At 35.3% G+C, this 12,456-nt stretch overlaps 1 protein-coding gene across 4 annotated transcripts in view; it reads left to right on the forward strand.

Annotated features, from left to right (window-relative positions):
- LOC149551008 (uncharacterized) overlaps nt 1–12,456 on the forward strand; it is a 159,708-nt gene that overhangs the window by 74,393 nt on the left and 72,859 nt on the right. For all 4 annotated transcript variants that reach the window (XM_089786570.1, XM_089786567.1, XM_089786568.1 and 1 more), the window contains 3 exons: nt 837–1,097; nt 1,772–1,912; nt 2,049–2,384. In XM_089786570.1, coding sequence (XP_089642696.1) covers nt 837–1,097; nt 1,772–1,912; nt 2,049–2,384 — 738 coding nt within the window. The remainder of the gene's footprint in view (nt 1–836; nt 1,098–1,771; nt 1,913–2,048; nt 2,385–12,456) is intronic.

Consider the following 12,456-nt stretch of genomic DNA (forward strand, 5'->3'; position numbering starts at 1 on the left):
GGGAGATATTACTCCTTGTTTAGAGATTGTCAGTCCCTCTCTGCCTTCTTTAGATACATGGATCAGAGATGTGCGCTATATCTTTGGGAGGTTACACAACTCCCCGACCACACTTTGCAACTCTTATTCCCCTAGCACCAATACTTGGATCAGCTCATCATCGCCTTTTTCTCGCCCATGTCTCCAGCTCGGGGCATGAAGTGGCCACTCAGTGCTCCTACCACCTGCCGCCAGCTGCATTAGATCTGTGAGACCTCGTAGCGGGCTTATTCATCAGCACCACTCATCCAACAGTACTTAGAGACGGTCTAGGGCTCTCAGTCACCCTGGGCGATACGCCTTGGTGCTTGACTTCATCTAGCCAAGGAAGGATTCCCAGTCCTTGCCTTGACGGTTGGTCTTTCCTTTGTTTTTGCTTTCTTGCTTGCTCTTCCTGGACACCATTTGGTGCTCCCATTGTTGTTTGTTTCCTTGGTTGCAAGTTTCCAATCTCTTAGACACTTTTGTTGGTCTCTTGTTGGACATTAATAAATTGATCTTATCTTATCTATTTGTTAAGATCCACTTGAATAGGTCTTTTTCAGGAGGAAACTTAATTTTTTCCATATTTTTAAATAATTTTAATATCTAATAAAAAAATCAGTACAAGTGACAACACAAAAGGTTTGAGTGATATTTGGACATTTAATGAATTTTGTCCTTACTAGCTAAACTTAGAATTATTAGACTCTGATGACTTGTTTAATAATATAGTTATGAGAAATTCTGAAAATCATTCTATGGGGGATATAATTGAATTATTGAAAAGACATCTTATGGAGTATGTCATTATGCAGGAACGGATTTTGACAACAATAATATTCCTATTATTATTGATCAAAGAATTTGAAGTGGCACGGCCTATTCTTGTTGTTCTACCATCTACCACAATATCTAGTTGGGAAGCTGAATTTCTGCGGTGCAACTCATTTGTAAATTTTGTAGTTTATAAAGGAAATCGCAATTCAAGAGAAGTTATCCGGAAGCAGGAGTTTTATGATGAAAGTGGATGTGTGATGGTTCAGATAGTTCTTACAACCTGTGATATTGCAATTGCGGTATTTTCTTCCCCCTTTTCACTCTTTCTACTCAAGTACAAGTAATTATTGATGGGTATTATTTGTAACTGTTGACAGTGTATTGGAACTTGATTAAGAAAAATGCTTGGTGTGTTCAACCTTTCTTATTTATTGGAGGTCCCTAGAGAAATAAATTTGTTAATGGCTAGGCACATTACAATTTTTCTTTGAACTTTTTGTATATATTGTGCTTGGACCAATTTTGGACAACTGTTGATAGAATTATACATTAGTGTATAGTGCACAACTTTGGGATTCATAACTCATTGGTTTATAGGGCCTTGTATTTGGTTCCTATAATAATTTGTAATTGATTTTTTAAATAACTAGCATGCAGTCCACTTATCATTTAATCCCACCGTCTTGATGATGGAACACAGACAGTAATCTGAAGCATTTATAAAATTAAACATAGAGAGTTTTTAGTAGAATCTTTGTCAGTTAATCTCACGTACTTTGAAAATCTCATTTCATTAGTTGTAATCTGCAATGTCAGAAGCATATTTATTTGAAAGAGATTGTATGTTGGAAATGATAGCATTACAATTTATGTTTATCATTAGAGACAATTTTAATGTCAAATTTATAAATAATTGATGATAGATTTATTCTATAACTGTTACAACTTTGCATTTCATTACCTTTTTGTGCAGGACCTTGAGCATCTAAAACAATTGGAGTGGGAAGCACTAATAGTAGATGAATTCCAACGTATTAATTTACCTAAATCATTATGTCATTTGGAGCAAATTCTCGTTGATTTTCGATTGGTGCTTTTCAGTGAGGCACCAAAGGTGTTTTTCTAATCAATGGCCTTCTTTAAAATTAGTTATTTTGATAATATTTTTGTTTTTCATTTTGTGATTTCCTCCTACCATAGTAGCAGGTTATTTAATGTTAATGCTTGAATTTTTTGCTTTGCACATGTAGGAGAATTCCTCCGATATGTCCCATCTTTTTTCCTTCCTAAAGATGGAGAAAAAGGATCAAATTGTGGATATGCTTAGGCAAGGTGATGATCAAGAGGTAAAAGGAGGAGCAACTAAAGTGAAGAAAAGTCTGGAGAAGTATATAATATATGAACACAGATCAGATAGCCTCTCAGGTGTTAAATTGATTGAGCACTGGGTTCCCATAAAGTTGACCAATTTCCAAATGGAGCAGTATTGTGACGCACTAATCAGGAGTTCCGATTTGTTATGTTTGCTGTCTAGAAAAAATGATTCTGTTGAGCGCCTCAGGGATCTACTTCTGTCATTAAGAAAGGTATGTTCAACTATAGATTAGTTGAAGCTCATTTTTGCATTTTGGAGCTATTTTTTGTTAAGGGTGATTGTGAACAGCACAGGGCACAAACTGGTTTTAGGAGGAGTATGCCCTAGTCCTAGATTTGGTATTACATGTACAAATAAACTCCAAGTAGTGGAATGCCTTGCTACATTGTGATCATTTGAACTAAAGTCATTCTTTTTTTTAATGCCCTTTTTTACCAAACCTGTAATTTTTTAATGGGAAAATGTGTTTGTATTGCAGTTAATTGTCTTGAACAATTCTTCTATTTTTTTCCTTATGTTATATACTAAATTAGCATTCTTATGTACCAAGGGTTGTTCTGTCCCTACACTTATTCATATATTTTGTACCTTGATGTCTGAACATGCATTGATACTCATAACCTTTTTCATCTTAGCCACATCTTTCCTATAGTATTTTGAAAATCTACAAATACAAACATATTTTTTGTGTATAACTTTTTGTAGATGCTCTCTTTCAACTCATGATTTTTATGGTTACTACTATCTGGTAGCTATTTAATGTTGATACTCACTTCTAACAAAATGCTATTTGTGGTCTACATGAGGCATGCTAATTTATGCTATTCTACTCATTAAAACAAATTATTCATATGCCATGATCTCTTGTGATGTAAGACAATTTTTTATGAGCTTGGTTATGTTTATTCTGTATCACCTGATTTGAATGACTATATTTGTCAAACAATAAAAAATTACTTCACTTTCTAGTTGATTTCATGTGGATCTTCTTGTTGAAGTTGGTTCACCTTATCATATTGTGCTTACTTGAGACTTGTATCTTCCAACATCTTATATTATATCATAGTTTCAAAACATGCAACGAGGTGAAACTTAGTAGACACCACGGGGGTAACAGGAACTTGTTGCATACAGACAGAAAAGGAAGGTATTCAACACAAAATATAGAGAGAACTGAATAGCATTTTATTCGTTCATTGATCACCATCTACAATAGAATTTTCCACATCTCATTCTATGAAGAGAGTTCATACATATAATGCCCAAGGGAAGGAAGGGGAACCGTCGCACCCGTGTAACTCACTTGGTTATATCAACTGTTTAACTCCCCAAGTTTCTTGACAACATCATCCCCCCCAAAAAAGAAAGTCGTCTCTGGATGACAACATCCAAAATGTTCGGGATGGCAAACAACAAAATAGGAATGATGACAACTACAAAATTTATGACTAAGAAGAAGGGGGCATAGGATGCGTCCTTGAAGAGGATGTCAGTCGTTCCATAGTAGAAGAGACAGGTTGCACCATGGAAGGTCACAATTGAGCATGTAGCTCATAATCTTGTGCAATCCTTGCCTCCAACTTGCGCTCAACAACTGTTTAAAGATCTAGGATAGACTTCACCATCTCTGCAACCTCCCAAAGCTCTTTTTCCTTGTCATCAACCTCCTTCCTAACTCAGAGTAGGCTAGTCTCTAAAGTTTGTCTCTCAATACCAGCTGTTGCCAACTATTGCTCAAATGAAGTTCTCTCTAGCCAATCTCTCCTCTATAGCCACACATGCTGCCTTCTCGATCTCCATTGCCTGGGTATGCTTAGCTAAGTCTTGCTCCACTGCCTCCAATCTGGTGGTTAGATTCTCTTGAGCTCTCTGTGTATCCACCAATGTAGCCTCATGTCCAAGCAAGGCATACTCTGAGTGCCTCAAAGTGTAGTACCCTTCACGGAAAGCCTTCTCTATCTGGTGGATAAGAGCCCGTACCTTGCTTTCTTTTGCTGGTGTGAGAACAACCCATGTGTGCAACATCTCTGGGGTCTCCTCAGCAGGCCACAACCGCTACCCAAAACGTTTCGCAAAAGCTATGGGACAAACCTTTCGTACAAAGGTAAGGAGACGTAAGTTCGTAGTCACACCTCTCAGGGCTAGAGTCTCTGCGACAACCACTAGCCGACGTCCTCTGGTATCCCTACTGACTGCCTCTGTGTCCTGGAAGTGGATCTATCTCTTCCTATATGTGGCACTGGTGATGCCTCTTTCTTTGAGTCTGAATACTCATCGTCCTCATCCTCAATGTCATCAATTGTGAAATGAAATTCTGTTCCAACACTCCCCTCTATGCCCTGCCTCTCCAAATCAACAACCTTCTCTGTTGAAAACAATGGACCTGGCTCTTGTGTCGTCCTATCAAAATAAGGACCTATCTCATCCAGATCAAGTGAACCAGGTATTGCTGAACTCTTTGCCCTTATTATGCGCAACTTAAAATTATAGTGCACATAAACAAGGTCATTGAGCCTTTTTTGAGTTCTATTTCTTTTCTTTGTGTGGATGGACTCCAATAAGCTCCAATTGCACTCACAATGAGATGTGCTACAAGGTTGGCACAAGACTAAGAGAATTTTTTTTTAAATTGGGGGTATTTCCACCCCAAGTTGACCACCAGCCATCTGCAACAAAAAAAAAGAAGAAGTTATAAAGTAGTGAAAAAAGATAATCACAAAACACAACATATCAATATGCAAAAGTTTTAAAGTTTAAACTTTGATGGTTTACCTGGGGCTTGGGTGCCTCTTGCTCTCTTTGATAGCATAGAAGAGAACAAATTACCCCTTGATTCCACATAGGCTTGTTGTTCAGTCACAACAAGGTCTCTCTCTGCTTCATTGGATATCATCCTCTCAATGCATCTAGAGAGACCCTCCATGACCTCTCCATTAGGATTTGAATAAGAATCATCAACCCTAAAACAAACAGAACATGAAATCAGGTCTTAATACACAACTTTAAAAAAAATGTAAAATGAAGTCTTAGTAAAACGTCAAGGAGAATCATAGTACCTGAATTTGGGGTGGAGGAAGTAGCTTGCCACATGAATGGGTTGGTGGAGCATATTTTTCCACCTCCTATCAATTATTTTCCAAATGGAGTCAAATTTGAGTCTATCTGCATGGTAGTAATTTCTAACAGCCTCTTTGGCCTCATAAAGACATTCCATCGGGGATTGTTGCCCATCACATATGTGCATGACCCTAACCAGGGGCATAGACATCTACATTTGAAATTTTAAAAATACAAATTAGTTACTAACATAGTTACAAATTAATAATGAAACTTGAATCAACTAAAAAAATAATGTTTTGATTCTTGAAGTTACCTCCACAATCTTAATAGCCCTTTCAAAACAACTATCATCTAAGACTATCCATGCCACAACCTCTCCTTCAGGCTTATTTGAGTAAGGTGAAGCAACCCAATCAACACACACAAATATTTGTTTCAGAGGCAATATTGTGTCGATAATACTTTGCAACATCAAGACACCGTTGCAAACCTTTTGATAGTAGGTATCACCAAATCTTTGTCTTTAGTGATCCTTCTCATCAAAGTGAGAACCCATAATTGATTATAGATATATTTGGTTACTCACCTTGCATCTTCCACAACTGGACTCACCCAATCAAGTTTTCCTAGGTCCTCCAAAAGGAGGTCAAGGACATGTGCTGCACAAGGTGACCAAAAAAGTGTGGGATGCCTCTCTTGGAGGATTCTACCTAAAAGATTAGTAAAAAGCCAATAATTAGTTACAAACATTCCATATTTACATCAAATTTAAATTGAATAATACCATAGCATTACATTCATGATTCATATTGAACATAAATTTTTCTTTTACTTGTTGCCACATATGCTGCTGCATTATCTGTGATAATTCGCACCAACAACATTCTCCAACATTAAAGCCAATGTGTGGACATTTTTCACTTTATTGGAGGCATCAATGGATATTCAAAACACCACATCATCTTTGCAAGCAACCAAGAAATTAATAATGGTTCCACTTCTTCCATCTGTCCACCCATCAGATCAAATGGTGCAGCCATATTTTTTCCACTCTTTCTTTTGGTCTTCTATCAATACTCTTGCCCTATCAAACACGTTGTCAAACAACCTACAAAATTTAGGTGTAATAAAGTGTTAGTAAAAAATAGGAAATAACAAGTAAGATTTAAAATATAATAATGTCCTCAAGTGGATTTCAATTATGTACAGTTACTAAATAGTAAAATGCTAACCTTCCCACTCAAATCCTTGTGAGAAGGGCGCTTGTATCCTTCGCCCAATATTGAAATTGCATTCACCAAATTCAACCAATGGGGACCATCAGCCACATACATTGGGAGATTGATTGAAAACTAAAATTCAATTGCTGCAATATCAGTTTTCTCATGCATCTCCTTGTTCCATCCAATGCCCTTTAACAATGGTTGTGATCCAACTGTGTTCTTGGACACAAAGTAGCTATCCCTGATGCAGATGGTGATGAAGAACTAGGTAATGTAGAAGGAGTGGAACCGACAAAAGAGGCACTTTGTTTGCGGATCTATGGGCCACGAAGAGATCCCTTAATGTTCTCAAGTGCTTCTTCTTCTTCTTGAATATCAATAGGAGCTCCTTTAGATTCAGCTATGGCTGTCCTCATAGCTAATTTCACCCTCTCCCTATTCAAATTTTTTCTCTTAAACAACTTGTTGTTCTGCATTTTGTCACCACAAAATGGAGGTAACAGTACGAAACTTTTCCAACTTAGTTTCGCATTTCTGTAAGAATAGTTCGTTATTTAGTTGATTATTGATCAATCAGTTGATTCTAATTCATTTAATGAACACTTTTACTGAAGGCTTTTGTCAAGTCTTTTTGTTTTGTTTTGTTTGGTAAGCCTGTGTTTGATTTTTGAGTCCTTCAATGTCCTTCGTATTTTGAGTGTGTTTGTTAGCTTTTGGTCTTTTGGTTTTGCTCAAATCATTGCTTTCAATTTTCCCTTCTATTCGATCTATCTTAGGGATTAATCAAAGTCAGCAATCAATAGATATGATCATTTTAGCGCCCAAATATTTCCAACTGCAAGTGCATAATTTAAATACCATGTTATATTTTAATGTTGATATTCATTTTTTGAAAAATATAACATAAATGGCTTTATGTTATGTTTTTAAGTTACTTTATCATTTAAATTTATCACTTAAAGTAACTATAGAGCACTTTATGTTATGTTTTTAAGTTGAGTTACTTTTTAATTTTTCACTTAAATGACTATATTAACTATATAGTTTGATTTAATTTTTGAGTTATAATTCAAAACATCTTAGGAAATATTACTTTTTGAATGATGTTTGCACATTATATGTTAAAATATATAGTGTTAATATTATTTATGACCCAATTAAGTGACATTTCTTCAAAAATTAATTAAACACCTGCTTAATTGATCAGTTAAGTTGTGCAAGCACGCCTTTTAACCCATTTACCTGAAGCAACTGCCTCTAGAGACCACGATTTTGAGCTAAAAAGACATTTTTAAACACATAAAACATGTAAATACATGTATTTTAAAATGTGCAAAGACCCTCCAAGAGTGAGACTTGCATATTCAAGTGTTTTTAAAACATGCGATTGTTAATTTTGTAACTTTAAATCATCCTGGTTTGATTACAGATCATACAGATCTTTTCTTGCATAAAATCCCTTCATAAGTCCTTATATATTTGTCTTCTCCTTAATAGGTATTGGCGTCTCCCTTGGACAACATGGCTTATGACTAACTAATCAACTTGGTTAGTTTATGTATTAAACCAAATTTCTCCTTGTCAAGTCGCTGATTTTAAGAGAGGAATTAAGGCCGACTTTGGAAGGGACATGTCCTTTGTAAGGGCATGCCCCTTGGTTACTATATTTAATAGGGTGTGAATGTGGATAAAGGACACACAACAAATGATAAGTCTGCTCTTTTAGCATTCATTGGCTCTTATGAAATGTAGCAAATTCAAATATATAGTTGCAGAATTATATATCAGTCACAGGATACTGCATATATCGGTTGGTATTGATAAACACCATCTTCAGCAAATTAAAAGGGCTTCATATCAGACTTGATTGTTCAGAATTTACAGAACATTTACATGGTATTAGAGCTCTGGTAGTCCAACCTAGGCTCTGCAAATTAAACAATCAGACTTTAATATCTAGCAACATCCTTCTATTTTCAATGGCGAGCATAATCAGACCCAAGAACAGATTTGATGGGAAAGAACACTTCGTTGCTTGGAAATTCAGAATTATGATGATTCTTGAAGACAATGATGTGAAACGGTTTGTTGATTCAGCATCCAAGCAACCTGAAGTTTTAATTTAATAAAACTATCTGAAGTAAAGGAAATAGGAAAACCATGTAGATCAAATTAGATGAAGTGAAAAATGAAATAGTTTTTCTAATGAAACATCAAACAACATTTCATATTATGAATGCATCATTAAATGCATGTGAGGTTAACAATGCGACTGGACCCCTTGCACTAAAAAGGAAACTAAATCATATACAGATAAAGAAGGGAAAATCTATGAACTCTTACTTCCTAAGGGTGGCTAGTCTAAGAGACGAACTTGCAAGTATAGGGACCATAATTGAAGACAAGGAACTAAGACTTATGGCTATAGATGGGTTACCAGGTTCATGAGAAACATTCTCACAAGGAGTAAGTGGTAGAGACAATCTTCTTGACTCTAATAGACTTAAAGGAGATTGCCTACAAGAAGAATCTAGGAAACTTAAGAAAGTAGGAAGATTGAAAATTGAAGAGGAAGAACTTCATGTTCTCAATACAAATTCCTATATTGGTAAGAAGAAGCACTTCAAGAAGAAGAAGGGTAATCAAAGAAATGACAGACCTAAGAAAGATCTATCCAATATAAAATGCTTCAAATGTGAAAAATTTGGACACTATAGATCTAATTGCCCTGAGAATACAAAGCAGCAAATAAACTGTACAAACATTATTAGGAAAGAAGATAACTATAATCTTGAGAATCGTGTATTGTATTTTGCACAATCAAGTGAAGTATCAAGCAAAGCATGGATAATTGATAGTGAATCATCTCGACACATTACAGGATAAAAAGAAGCATTGGACTCTATATTTGAAGAAGTTGTTGGCGAAGACAGGATCGGTGATAATTCCACTCATTCAGTCAAAGGAATTGGGAATTACACCTTGAAACTGAAGTCGGGTAGTCCTCTACATCTCAAAGGAGTACTCTATGTTTCAGGAATAAAAAGGAATCTAATCTCTGTTACAACACTTGAAGATGATGGACATAATGTTGCATTCATGGACAGTAAATTAATGAACTGGTCTAACAACTCTTAATTCAAGAAATCAAAATTGATTGGTCAAAGAAAGGGATTCTTGTATGAATTCAATACAAAACCTAGCCAACCTATTCAAGCCTTAATTCATGACGCTGCTGATATAAACGAAATATGGCACCGAAGGTTAGGACATCTAAATTTCAAAACCTTATCGACTATGGAGAAGATGGTAACTGGTTTACCTAAGTTGAATAAAGATCATTCAAGCATATGCAAAGGATGCGCTCTGGGTAAGAACACCAAAAGTCCATTTTATGATAGCACTAGAAAAATTAACAATGTTTTGGAGTTAATCCACTCAGATTTATGTGGACTTATGTCTGTTCCTTCTCTTGGAGGATTCTGGTACTATATACTTTTTATAGATGACTTCTCTAGGAAAACTTGGATTTACTTCTTAAAATGTAAAGAATAAGAAGAAATCTTTAAGAGATTCAAAAAATTCAAAAACTTAACTAAAAACTTATCAGGACACAAAATTAAAACTTTTAGGATTGATAATGAGGGGAATATGCTTTAGATTTGTTTAAAAAGTTTTGTAAAGAAGCAAGAATTAAGAGGGAGTATATTGTTCCTTATAACCTACAACAAAACAAGGTAGCAAAGAGGAAGAATAGAACAATTATAGAAGTAGCAAGAGTTATGATATTTGATCAAAATTTTGAATATTATCTTTGGGCATAAGCCTCTTGTATTGCTGTCTATATTCAAAACAAAAGTCCTCACTCCTACCTTAGAGATAAAACTCCTAGAGAAGTCTCTACTAAGGTTAAAGCTAATATAAGTCATCTTAGGATTTTTGGGTGCTCGGTATATATACATGTTCCAAAAGAAAAGAGAACTATGTTAGAATCCTTTGGGAGGAAAGGTTTTTTTGTCAGGTATAGTGAAACATCTAAAGCATATAGAATTTTCATACCTAGTCAGAAAAGCATTGAACTTAGTAGGGATGTAATATTTGAAGAAGATTTAACATTCAAAAGAGCCCTAAGTTTTGAAGAAAATACTGAATCTGAATTTTAGAGGGAGAACGTTGAAGAAATTGAAGATGAAATTCAAAATCTAAATCTTGAGGAAACTCAAAATCCAAAGAAAAGACCACTTTGGGCCATTAAGATAGTAGAAGAAGCACAAAACTTCACTGCACCATCTGGAACCTTCAGAGAAAGCAAAAGAGCCAAAAGATTTTATAGTTATGCAACAAACATGAGTAATTTATCTAAATCAGAAACAACCAATGTTTTAGATGCTATTAAATATACAGCTTGGAAGGACGCTATGACAAAAGAATATCAATCCATTATCAAGAATGATGTTTGGGAAATTGTTCCAAGACTTGAAGGAAAATCCATTGTTTCTTCTAAGTTGATATTTAAAATCAACTATGTTGTTGATGGTAGCATTGAAAAATATAAAGCCAAATTTGTAGCTAGGGGATTCTCTCAGAAAGAGGGAATTGATTATGAAGAAACCTTTTCTCCTGTTGCCAGATACACCTCTGTAAGAGCAGTCCTAGCTATTGCAGCATCAAAGGGATGGAAAGTACAATAGATGGATGTGAAAACAACATTCCTGAATGGAAAGATTACAGAAGAGGTATATTTGGAGCAACTTGAAAGATTTGAAACTCATAACCCTAAAGTTTTTGTTTGCAGGCTCAAGAAAGTGCTCTATAGGCTTAAACAGGCTCCAAGGGCATGGTATGAAAGAATTGATAAGTATCTCACTAGCTTAGGATTCTCCAAGAATGAAGCTGATCCAAATCTATATTATAAAAGGGATAAAGATGATATGGTAATTTTGATACTGTATGTTGATGATTTATTAATAACGAATGGTGATCATCTAATAGATCAATGCAAGAAAGATCTAATCAGAGAATTTGAGATGAAAGACTTAGGACTCCTTCATTACTTCCTAGGACTGGAAGTATGACAGAATTTTGGCAGCATCATACTTAATCAAGGTAAGTATACATTAGACATCTTGAAGAGATTTGGAATATGGAACTGCAAACTTATGTCTTCTCTAATGGAGACTAATCTACACAAACTTAAGGAAGCAGCTGCAGAATCACCCTCCATAGATTCTACTCTTTATAGACAAATGATTGGTCTCTTATGTACTTGGTAAATACAAGACCTGATATTTGCTACGTTGTTAATGCCTTAAGTCTGTTTATGTGTGAGCCAAAGGAGATTCACCTAGTCACAATTAAACACATCATGAGATACTTACAAGGCACTCTTAATCTTGGGCTCAAGTATGAGAAAGTTGACTTGGACTTACATGGGTACACAGACTCAGATTGGGTTGGAAGTGTTACTGATAGGAAAAACACTTCAAGATGTTGTTTTAGTTTAGGCTCAACCATGATATCTTGGATATGCAGACAGTAGGCATTAGTAGCACAAAGTTCTACAAAAGCTGAATACATTGCTGTAGCAATGGCCTCTCGAGAAGCAGTTTGGCTCAGATTGTTACTTGTGGGATTATTTGGTCAACTCACGAATTCTACTATTATTCATTATGATAATCAGAGTTCCATCAAGCTTTTTATGAATCCAGTTTTTCATGAAAGGTCCAAGCATATTGAAATTCCTTACCATTATGTAAGAGATATGGTAGATAGGAATACTGTAAAATTAGAATACATTTGCACTGCAGATCAGACAACATATATTCTTGCCAAACCTCTCTTTCGATTGAAGATAGATCACTTCGGCAAAAGACTTGGTATGGTTGAATTGTAATACATTTGTATACTTTAATTATTAATAATTTTAAATTAAAATTATTGTTGTCAGGCTATTGACACTATGGGCTCCACCATTTGTATTCGTTACTTAAGAGGTGACGA

This window comes from Cupressus sempervirens, chromosome 6, assembly GCF_028749045.1.
Source record: "Cupressus sempervirens isolate cs-2001-9-10 chromosome 6, ASM2874904v1, whole genome shotgun sequence".
Taxonomy (NCBI): domain Eukaryota; kingdom Viridiplantae; phylum Streptophyta; class Pinopsida; order Cupressales; family Cupressaceae; genus Cupressus; species Cupressus sempervirens.